At 39.2% G+C, this 12,042-nt stretch overlaps 1 protein-coding gene across 1 annotated transcript; it reads right to left on the bottom strand.

Moving 5' to 3' along the window:
- Positions 1-205: 205 nt before the first annotated feature.
- Positions 206-10,873, bottom strand: VNN1 (vanin 1). Its single transcript, XM_060753385.2, has 7 exons — positions 10,500-10,873; positions 10,299-10,429; positions 7,453-7,645; positions 6,603-6,897; positions 3,271-3,641; positions 2,183-2,353; positions 206-455 (listed from the first exon to the last, which is right to left on the bottom strand). The coding sequence occupies exons 1-7, from the start codon at positions 10,713-10,715 to the stop codon at positions 330-332; spliced, it is 1,503 nt and encodes a 500-aa protein (XP_060609368.2). The 5' UTR covers positions 10,716-10,873; the 3' UTR covers positions 206-329.
- Between the last annotated feature and the right edge of the window lie 1,169 nt (positions 10,874-12,042).

Genomic DNA, 12,042 nt, shown 5'->3' with positions numbered 1-12,042 from the left:
CGTTATTTGGCTTGTAGTGGGAGTCCATGTTCGATTTGCTCCAGGACCTATTTATTTGTCTTCGATGGTCTGTGGTATCTGTAGAACTCTTCTCAAGCACCACATTTCAAATGAGTAGGTTTTTCACTTTCCAGCTTTCACACCCTGGGATTGCTATGGCAGGGATAATTTTAATGTTGCAATTCTGGACAAAAGGCAACTAATGTTTCAAGGTGATGTAGTATTTATTTTACAAATCATAGTGCCAAGAAAGACAAGATAAAATAACAACAATGTGCAACCTATGTTCTTATATAAGAATATTTTCAAGCTTTCATGGTCAATATATTTCATAAAATGATATGGTGGGTGTATGGATGTGGAGGATCCTTCTCATACCACCTTCCAAAAAGGGTTATAGTTAAAACTGGCTGTGATGTACGATTCTGACTCATCAGACGGCCATCACTTAAAACCTGAGGAAGAATGTAAAAGAAGGATTTACAGAATAAAATAGAATAGAATAGAGTAACTTTATTGAAACTGTACATCATACAATGAAATTAAATGCCATTCCAAATTATATTATATATGTAGAAGTACAAAACAAAATATCCATCCTCTCAGCCTATATGTCCTTGTTTTTATCATCCCATACCATCTGCCCAATAATAACAATTAAAAAAAAAAGAATATCCAATGTGAGAGGGATCCTTAAAATGTGTTGATCGTTCTTAAGGCAGCTTTCTTAAGGCAGCAAGTTCTTCCAAAGAGGGGAGAGGGCAACCAATAATTCTCTGGGCAGTAGTGGTAACCCTCTGGAGCACCTTCCTATCTGCCACTGTGCAGTTAGCAAACCTTACGCAGATGCAATAAGTTAGAACACTCTCTATAGCACAAAGGTAGAAAATCAATAGCAGTTTTTCATTCAATTGTTGGTTCTTTAAAAGTTTCCAATAATATAATCTCTGCTGGTGGACATGAGAGAAGCTTCCCACAAGCATGGTAAAACGTCAAAAACATCCGGTTATCCCCTTGGCAACGTCCTTGCAGATATATGCTGATGCCAAAAACAATGACATATGATCTGACTATCCCAACTGTGGTAATTGTATAGCCCTATAGCGATGTTTAATGTTGGTATACACTTTATCCAACATATTTGCTCCTCTAGTAACACACTTAACATGCTGATAAAATTTAGAGAGCACTGCTTTTAAGTCAGCAAGATTAAAGTCTCGCCGCAGTAATAGGTATAGCACCAGGATGCTTGTTCTGCTGATTTCCAACAATGTTATATAAAAATCCCAGAGTTATGTTAGGGTTAGCATCAGGTGGAATGTATATTGCAGTAATCACGATCACACAAAACTCCCATGGAAGGTATATGAGTCTACATCTGACAATCCGTAGCCTTAATTCATCAATTTTGTTGATAAGAACAATTAGTAAGAAAAATACTTGGAATGCCAGCCCAACAACTTCTCTTTCTCCTTCTGTCCTTCCACAAGCCTCTGCCTCCTGCCAGCAGGGACACTAATCCAAGGCTCTTCCAAGGTCATAATTGCCTCCACCGGAATATTTAAAAAACCGTATAAAATCATCTTTAATAGGCTTTTTGGATTCCAATCCAATTTGTATCAAGACTTCCCGACAATACAAAACTTCTTCTTTCATAAGGTGTGCTCAGGAAAAGAAGGAACACACACAAAATGCACAAAAACATCCATACTATGCACCAAAGAAAAAAGCACCCAACCGCAGCAACTACATGTGTAGCCATTACCATTTGATCATAATTTATTTCCTGTAGTTATATCCTGCCCTTCTCACCCCAAAGGGGATGCAGAGCTCTTACAGTTCTTTGTTAATTAATATCCATGCTGACTGGAAGAGAGTGAGAGTTAGTATTCAAAAGGTACCTTCATGAAATTCTGAGAGAAGGACAATTTGTTCCACAGCACATGGCCTTCACGGAAACACAGTGATCACCCTGTGCCATTTATGGCATGGCATAGATAACATGCCTGTCCTCCGAATCCCATTTTTGCCCTGAAAGAGTTGCTGAGCCACCTTACCTTTCTCCTTGTTAGTAAATAGACAGCAAGATTCCTTTCTATGCTGATACAGCGTTCAGCAACAGCTCATTCTTTCACACTAGCTGGAGTATATTAGTAAGATTTGGTTACAAACACTGACTTACCTGAAATTCTCCAGGTGCCAACTGAACACCACTGAGCAGGACTTCTGGAAAGACATAGTTCGTGCTGAATGTGCCACTGAGAGAAAAGGAATCAAACTGGGTGTGAGCAGTTGTCACTGACTGGCCACATGTTTGACGGTCTGTGCCACCACACTTCAGCAATGTGCACACCTAAAAGGGGAAGAAAAACAGTACTTTAGCAACAAGGGACCAGATGTTTACTGTTATCAGAAAAAAAATCCCTGCTCTGTAATCACTGTGGTGTTTTCAAGATAATGTACTGGGGTAAAGCATAAGGAAATAAATGAGTTGGCTAAAGTAGAAGAACCAGCATGTCAAAATCCTCATTGAATTGTAGGGGTCAGAATTGTGCATAGTATTCCAGGTGATTCCTGATTGTCTTTCAGATGTTTTGGCCTTCAACTCCCAGAGATCCTAACAGCTGTTAAACTGTCTGGGATTTCTGGGACTTGTAGGCCAAAACACCTGGGGACTCACGGGTTGAGAACCACTGCTCTAATCATTTTAAGGTGCTTAGTGTGATGGAATCATAGTCTAATTGAACTTAAAGCCAAATGCATTTGGTATCTCCCACATTAATAGGGTGCTGAATACAGTCCAGTTGTCAATTGTAACTAAAGGAGCTATCTATGGTGTTGGAGGAAGTGTAGCTTTCTGAAGCTACAAATCCTCCAACACCATAGATAGCTCCTTTAAAGAGAGCCTTAGAGAGAGGAGGACTAATACCTGAATTAGTGTCATGAGAATTATCAACCATTCTCAAGTAGATCTTTTCCTCATTAACATAAATGGCAGTGGGGATCTTTATTTGTAATGTGTAATTTTTTTTAAAAGGGACATATACTTAAGAAGCAATCATGGATAATAGAGAATTAAATCATGCTTAAGTCTCTTATTTTGTGGACTTAAGCACAGTGGATTGCATGACTTAAAGTGCTTAATTTTGGCCAGATCGTGCTTTACATTTTTCTCATGACATCTAAGTTTTGGGGGGTTTTTTTTAACTTTATGTCTCACATAATGAACAAAGAAAATATTCCATTTTACCACATAATAAAAAACGAGACCTGTAAATAATATTCTCCTTCTACCACATGAAGTCCATCAAATACACCAAGCACATAATGCTCATCTTCATGTTTTTCTGTCATCTTGTAGCTTAAATGGCAGCAAAGACCTTTCTGACACACTGTAAGGTTCCCAGCTTCTTTGGTGAGTTCAGAGAAAGTGTACTCGTCAAAGAAAATGATTCCTGTGAAATTATGGTCTTGAGGAAATGGTTCCATAGCAGAGGCATACAAGTTCCAGTTAAGAGAGGGAACATAGCTGGGCGAATGAGATGGCTGGGAATCAAGTTCTGCAACCAGAAGACGTCCGTTCAATGTTTCGAGATCATAATGATAGGCTCGGGGCCCATCTGGTGCATAGATGCCACTACCTAGGAATGACAATGATGTAGCCAGTCATTTTTTATGGTGTTTATATTATCCTACACAAACATGTGCCATTATTTACTAACACACCAATATTGTCTAACATGTTTCTACCATAGTGATTATGAAAAAAACAGCTTTCTGTCCCGTCCCCCTCTTCTTTCCTTTACATCCCATATTTCTCGTGTCCTGGCATATATTCCTCATGTTTCCAATCCAATAAGCCTTTATCTTTATTGGCATATATATAGCAAAACAGTATAAAATACATTCCCATACTGCCATTGTTAATACAAAAACCAGTGAAAGATTATGTGATGTGTCAGCTAAAAATAGAATCATAGAATCATAGAGTTGGAAGAGACCTCGCTGGCCATACAGTCCAACCCCCTTCCAAGAAGCAGGAAAATCACATTCAAAGCACCTCTGACAGATGGCAAAAAAAGGAGCCTCCACCACACTCTGGGACAGAGAGTTCCACTGTTGAACAGCTCTCACAGTCATGAAGTTCTTCCTAATGTTCAGGTCGAATCTCCTTTCCTGTAGTTTGAAGCCATTGCTCCCTCCTCCCTATGACTTCTCCTCACATATTTATACATGGTCATCATGTCTCCTCTCAGCCTTCTTTTCTGAAGACTAAATATGCCCAGCTCTTTAAGCTGCTCCTCATAGGGAATGAATTCTTTGGGTTTGTTCACTTAACCAATTGCAGATCTACCTAATCATAGTTCTGCCTAGCCCACATTGGACTAGTTTGTTTGCCAAAAGGTTATGGGGGAACTTGTCGAAGGCCTTACTGAAATCGAGGTACGCTACATCCACGACATTCCCTGCATCTACCCAGCTTGTAAGTCTATTGAAAAAAGAGATCAGATCAGTCTGGCATGACTTGTTTTTGATAAATCCATTTATGTTGGATTTATTAGCGAATTTATCAAAAACAAGTCATGCCAGACTAATATTAAACAACAGAACTTGGTTAATATTAACCAACAGAACTTCGATTTAGGGATTTCTTCCCAGCCAGCACAGATTTACTTACTAGAAGTATCAGTCAGTTCTCGTATTTGCAGATTCAACAATTTTTGGAACTCGGCTGCTTCTATGGAGGGACAAATCTCTCCCCTATCCTGATTGGGGCTTTCTGATGCTGAGCAGAATTCTGGGAAATGTAGTTTATTTATTTATTTATTTATTTGCGACATTTATATGCCGCCCTTCTCACCCCGAAGGGGACTCAGAGCGGCTTACAAGTCATAAGTACATACAACATACTACATAATACATAACTAGCATAGTACATCATTCATAACACTAGTACTACATAATATTATATTATTGCTAGGGGAGGGGCGCTGATGTCACAGGGGACAAGATGGCAATGTCCTCCCAGCTCCCCTTCTTTTAGGGCAAGGCCTTTTGAATTCTCTGGTATAGGGCTCCTCGCCTTCCCAAACTACCTTTCCCAGAATTCTGTGCTCTCTCAGTATCTTTCCCAGCTCGTTCAGCTTTATTTCACCCTGCTGTTTTCCTTTCTTCATAGTGAGAGGCCATTAATTTAAAGAGGAACGGCAACCTTTTTGGCTTCCTCCTTACTTGTACTGAAAAGGAAACTTACTTTGATAGGCTTCTGAACATTACAGAATTCAAATGCAAAAGTATTGGATGAGTTTTGATTATTAAGTTTTTGCATGGGCACCATGTTTCTTAACATCTGTCCATATATAAAAAACTGACAAATTAGATATAACTTACTAAATAAAAATGAAGTTTTTAGTAGTTTAATAGTCTTTGGATAGATTCCCAGGATCTTTCAGGGGTCCAAAGAGAAGATTATGTTACAGCTGCAAATGGCTATGGGGACATAGCCAGACACTTCCCTGACTCACCGTGGAGAGGGGATTCAGCAGCTAAACAGTGAGACTGAGTGAGGCTCTGTCTGCTTTGGGATGATGGAGAGAATGGCAAATTCCCCTGCAGCAGCAGCAACAACAGACATACATAGATGAACATCAGGCTTAAACCTGCATACATCACTAATAAGAAGCTAACCACAGTGTTAAAGTGGCATAATCTTTCATTTTGCTAAGTACCTAAGGGACATTAAAACATCCACATTCCTAGTTTTAGCAGAGAATAGAATTTTAGAAAGAAAGAAAATGGTTAGTGTCAGTGACAACTGGTTCAACCAGTTCATTTCTTACATTCTCTTCCCTAACTCACCATGCGTGATTTCACTTGAAAGTCACATGAAAGGCAAATAATTTTTGTCTTTGTTTCTAAAACAATGCCTTTCAAAACAGTGGTCCATGGTCCATATGTCACTAATTGCCAATTCCTAGTGAGCTTCCAAGAAAGAAAGGGTAATGGTAGCCATGGACACAAAAATGGTATTGGTCCTCAGCATGTAGTGAGGAAAAAACCTGCCAGGCACTCACATCATATAGCTACAGATGCACTGTTTTAAAGCAGTGCTACTCACAGTTGTACTTCATAGGCCAGTGCCAATCTGAGGTGAATTTTCATAAAGGAAAGAAACAGTTATAATTATTAAACCTAAGCATAACACAAAGGCCTTTGCTGGTTCCTGATGTCAGATAGCTTAAGAAACAATGTTCTAAATGTTATTACACAGGACACGTGTATACTGTGATTATAAGAAAGGCTGGTCTGGAGCCTACCAATTTTAATTTTGCAAATGTGAGTAGATCAATAGGTACGGCTCCAGTGAGGAGGTAACTGTGCTCCATGCAGTCATGCCGGCCACATTACCTTGGAGATGTCTATGGACAACGCCGGCTCTTCGGCTTAGAAATTGAGATGAGCACCAAACTCCAGAGTTGGACACAACTGGACTTAATGTCAGGGGGAAACCTTTACCTACACACTAAGGAAAGCTTCAAAAATCAGACTAGAGGTGACAGAGATTGAATTTAGATAATCATAATGCTAAAATTGTACATTACCTGTCATGTTCAGACTAGGACGATGAATATTAGATGCCAGGAAATTGACACGCATGCCCACAGCCCAGGCAGAATGGAATTCAACAGCAGTCAAATGTGGAAGGACATTCATCCAGGCAGTAGGGAAGAGGATGGTATCCACATGGAGCTTGCTAACCAGAGCCACAGCAGGATCGTGAAAGAGGATATCAAAGCATGTGAATAGACCAAATTTCCCAAAGGGAGTTTCAAAGGTCACAAATTCAGGTTCTTCAGGTGCATCATATAGCAGTTGTTCTATCATGAAGAGATTGAACTGTCAAAAGAAAGTGAAGCTAGAAGATAAGGTCTTTCATCAAGACAAAGAAACAAACAGAATACAGAACATGGAGTTAAAACAATAGTTTACTGTCATTCAGGAGAATTCTGCAACTAGTAGCCTGTCAGAATTATGGCCCCTTCCACACTGCCCAATATACCAGTACCTGATCTGGGATAATCTGTTTATCCCAGATTATCTGGCAGTGAAGACTCATATAATCCAGTTTAAAGTAGATAATCTGGAGTCAGATCATGGGATATAGGGCAGTGTGGAAGGGGCCCTGAAAAACAGGGGAAAGGGTGACAAATTTCTGAAAAATCTTCTGCAAATTATTTCAACCTAAGGAAAAATAATATTGATGTAGCTAGGTATTCCTAGGTTTAGTATGGTTACCATTGGTCATCTTGGCTAGGGAATTATTGGCATTTTTGTCCTCAAAATGTACTGTTCTAATTTTGTCACGGTATGTTCAAATCAAAATTAACTCCTCTAAGGATTGTGCTTTTCACTATGCACTGAAAATGAATAATGAAAACACACATTTCTTACCTTGTGGTAACGTGCCACCAGTTTTCCATCTGAATTAAAGACAACATTTGTGTTGTACTGGTAACGGCCATCTCTGGGACACTTAAGATCAGTGGAATTGCAGGGCTTCTTATCCCCAATGTTGGCAACAACATAAATTGAGTTGTGTCTTGCCAGGCAGCTCAGCCTTTCTTGTACTGGGGAAGGTCCAAATCTGAATGAATAATGATGATGATGATGATGATGATGATGATGATGATGATGATGGTCCCAGTGGTGATCAGCACACTGGATGCAGTGCCTAAAGACCTTGGCCTGCACTTAAACACCATCAGTGCTGACAAAATTTGTCAGCTGCAAAAGGCCACCCTACTGGGATCTGCACACATTATTCGCCGATACATGACATAGTCTTAGAAGTGTCCAACGCCTGATCCAATACAACAGCCAGCAGAACGACTTTGTTTGCCATGTACTAATCTTTTTATGTTTAATAATAATAATAATAATAATAATAATAATAATAGCAACAACAACAACTTTATTTTTACATCCTGCCACCATCTCCCCAAAGGGACTCAGGACAGCTTACATGTGGACCAAGCCCAGTCAGACAGAGTTAAAATATAACACAATAAAAACACATATATAATATCAAAAACATTGTTAAAAACACAATTCATCATACATTGCAATGAAGAATTTGAAGCAAGATGTGAGGTCTGTCAGTAGATAATTTATAGACTACTTTAGATGAACAGTCACAACAGACTGGCCTAACCTCTTCTAAGAATATAGAACTATTTTAGCCACCAGATTCTGGGCTAAATGAAGGGTGGGTATAGTCCTCCACCATGCTTCCTTTTCATACATAAGCCAAAGTCAAAGGAGGTTTCCTGTGTGATCAGACTCCAGTCACCGTAAGGAAGACAGAAGAGAAAAGTTCTACTTAACCCCTTCCCTCAAGAAACAACTTCTGCTGTGCCAGCAAAGCAGTAAATCAGCTTCAGCAATTAGTCTAAACATTAAAGGATCTGTCTAATGTGCTGAACTCTATTCCCAAAATAGCTTTTACACCTTAGCTAGCTCTTTCAAAGTTTTAATTTAAACCCAGAATGGATTCACCATTTTGCCGGGGGGGGGGGGGGGTGACCAGTGAAATTTCCCCCATTTTCACTGGTCACCACCCCCTCCCCCACTTCCTATGTCATAAATAATTGTTATTTTGATGCAACGACATGGGAAAGGGTAATAACAGGAAAACAGGGGGAAATAGTTTATTTCTCTCTTGCCCCCCCCCCCCCCCCCCCCCATGGACTGTCTTTCTGTGACCAGGCCTGCTTTTGGCATTTGCCCTGATAATGCAATAGTACCATTATTATTATTTTTTAACCAAGAAGATTGCAACCCAGGAATCTTCAGTTCCATTTCCTTTCCCCACAGACAATCCCATTCTAGATTGTACACACATGGCAACAGACTGGATTCTCCTGGATACTGCTGATTATGTTTTTGTATATCACATTAAAGCCTTAAAAAGTGCTCTCTCTACATAGGGATCAAGGCAGCTATGAGGTTTGTTTTATTTTGTTTGTGTAGAGACAGGCCTTTATTGAATGTGTGTGAAAGGGGGTGATGAACAATATCCATCTAGTTTTGCAGGGGGTGAGAGGAATATATCGGTGCATACATATATGGTGGAAATCAGGATGAGTGGTTTCTTTTCTTATCCCTAGCACTAAAAGTGTAGCTAGATTTCTATGACATTCTCACTCTCCCTAGCCACTAATTCCACTAAATACATACTACTAGGGTAATCAGATGTCCAATATGACCTTTGGTTCATTGAGGGTCATTCTGCAGAAATAACCAATGCTGCCTTAAGAGAACATCCACCCCTGGTGGCCGTCACCATTTCAATAACCTTCAAAAAAGTCAGAAGTTGCTCCATGGCACATAGAGCAAAGGAGATTGGTACTTCTTTATATTCTCCTGAGAGGACTAAACTTTTGCCTTTCACCACTCTATTCAGAGAAAGGGATGGTTCCTCCCCCGCCCCAAATAATTAAAGTACAGTACTAATATTGACCCATGAATAAGTCAAGCCAAAGTGGGAGGGGGGTAGGTTGTATTTTTTTTACTAAAGATGCTGCTTCCTCTTGTGAGGATTGCACAAAGGAGGTAGTCAATTCCTCTCAGTGCAATGGCCCTAATTATGCATATAACAGAGTAACCTCAGCTTATGCCAACATGTGATAGCCCAAGAGTTTGCCCAAAATCTGTTAAGTTACCACTGTGCTCTGTATTTATTTCACATAACACCCCAATAAACCAATTCTAATCTACAATTAAATAAAGTACTTCATCTTGGTTTCAAAAACCCATTCATTAAGGAATCAACATTTTGAATTTATGAAGTCATAGCCAAGAAAAGTATATTTACATTCCACAGCAAATAATATTGTTGTGGGGTGTAAATATATGTAACTAAAATATGCAGAGAATGGAAAAAAAGATTCATTCTAGTAAATACATTCTCCCTCTTACTTTCCATTTTAAAGTCCAAGTGGGATGCTTCCATGCTATCTCTTGTGGCAGTTTCTGCCTAATTGAAAGTAGTTCTTATTTATAAAGGCAATTACAGAAAATAATATTTATTTTCAACCCATTTCCTGCTCACATGGTTAACTATGATATAGGTCACAAAAAATCTAGCAAAAGAACCTTCCTGTTTTCTTCTCCCATTTGTGATTTCTGTTCCTATAAAATCTGTAGTAAGAAGATATCTTTTTAATGGTAGAAGCTCTTTGGCAGTGCAGAAATGCAATAAAAAACAAATAAAGCCATTTTTTTTAAAAAAAACATACTTTCCTGGGTCAATACATGGAATCCAGTTGACCAGTGGATCTGGAATATCCTCCAGGTAAGGGAAAAATGTTTCTCTTGTGAAACCAAAGCCATATAATCCATCTTCAGGAGTCACAATGATGTGTGCACCCTGTCAAAAGATGCAGGGTTAAAACAGAACAACAAACAAATATAATCTGGCATCAAATCATATTTGGTACCTGGTTTGCTGCTGAAGTGATGGCCTCTTCCAAGATGTCCATGTTTCTGTTCATCAGTGTTAAGGCCTCTTCAGAAGAAACGAGTTTTGAGGCATTTTTTGCCAGTATGACTGGGTGCTCATAAACAGCTGCAATGTAAGTGTCCACGGCAAAGGCCCTTGGGCCCATCACAAGAATGAAAACAAACACATGCCATGAAGAGGACAGAGTGATCATTGCCAGGGCTCTTGTCCACTGGCAAAGGTAGAAAACAACGTTAATGAAGAGAAGAAAGTGAGACAAAATGCCACCAGAATCCAAACTTATATTAGCTGGTGCTGAATCCTCTTACTTCTTGTTTCAAAGTGGACTGTGATTCACCAAATCAACAAACAGGGAACTGTACTTTGATCCCTTTATGACCTGGAAAAAAAAGTGCAGTTAGTCAACACTAAATTGTAATGCAGGAGAGAAAGGTTGAGATACTTCACTAAAAAATCTCTACAGTATGATTTTCTACAGGGTCAGCATGCTTATTGTGGGTTTAGAGTGCTTCCATAAGAAGATTTTATTCTTAAAAGTCTCTGCCTAATTTGTTGAACATTATAGATTATCTCTCCCAATTTACTTCCTATTTTTTCTCAACAAAGCTCCATTTTTTTCCTTTCCTTTCTCTATTAAGGGAGAAAATACAGAGGAAAAGATAGGATATTTCCACAGTGTATTTTGAGAAGGTGCAGATAATCCAAACTATGGGGGTTATCTGGAAAGTAAGGTTACAAGGCACATAGCTCTCGCGGGGAATTTTCTCAGGGGAAGTTAGTATCACTGCAGTGTAGCAGGAAGCCAGAGGAAGCGAATGAGAAGTGCTAATTGTCAGTAGCTCATTGACTGGCATTGTGGTGAAGGTTAAAAATGTGTTGCATGACACACCGCTCATGCAACACAACACCGTTGTTGACTTCATTTGGTTGGGATGTTTTAAGTCACCCCTCTCACAGCCCCGATCTTGCACCCAGTAACTATAATCTGATCACTAAATTGAAGGAACAACTTGGTGGAAAACACTTTTTGGACAACATCAAGGTGAAAATCAAAGTGGCGAACTGGCTGAAAAAAGTGGAGGGAAACTTCTATGACCCAGGCATCAAAAAGTCATCCCACTGATGAAAAAATGTATTGAACTGAATGTTGACTATGTGTAAAAATAATATGTATGCTACAATCCATGTAAGTTTTATTAAAACATATTCATTCTTTGTATTAAAAAAATATCCTTGTATCCTTACTTTCCGGATAACTCTCTTCTCAAGGAGCAGCTCTCCAATAAGCAAAGGTTACAAAATTTGTAAGTTTTTGACCCCCCCCCCCCTCTGCCAACAAAAGAAAAGCAAGTAAGAAGAGACATGAAAGTACTGAACTATCTATGTTGTGGTATATTCTTTTCCCCAGCATTAGATACAATATATCTCTATATATTTCTCCCACTCATCTAAAACAGATGTTAGCCTGAAAGACAGACAATTAAAACCACCTTATAGTATTGAACTACAGTATATCCTGT

This window comes from Anolis sagrei, chromosome 1 (assembly GCF_037176765.1).
Source record: "Anolis sagrei isolate rAnoSag1 chromosome 1, rAnoSag1.mat, whole genome shotgun sequence".
In the NCBI taxonomy this organism is placed as follows: Eukaryota; Metazoa; Chordata; class Lepidosauria; order Squamata; family Dactyloidae; genus Anolis; species Anolis sagrei.
This window is presented reverse-complemented; position numbering and strand designations above follow the sequence as displayed.

Bases quoted from the DNA above. Each gene is read 5' to 3' on its own strand.
- VNN1 (XM_060753385.2), bottom strand. From the start codon at position 10,715: ATGATCACTCTGTCCTCTTCATGGCATGTGTTTGTTTTCATTCTTGTG. The intron at 7,646-10,298 runs GTATGTTTTTTT...TTATTCATTCAG, and splicing joins CCATGTATTGACCCAGGAAA to ATTTGGACCTTCCCCAGTAC. The intron at 3,642-6,602 runs GTAATGTACAAT...TGTCATTCCTAG, and splicing joins TCCTAGTCTGAACATGACAG to GTAGTGGCATCTATGCACCA.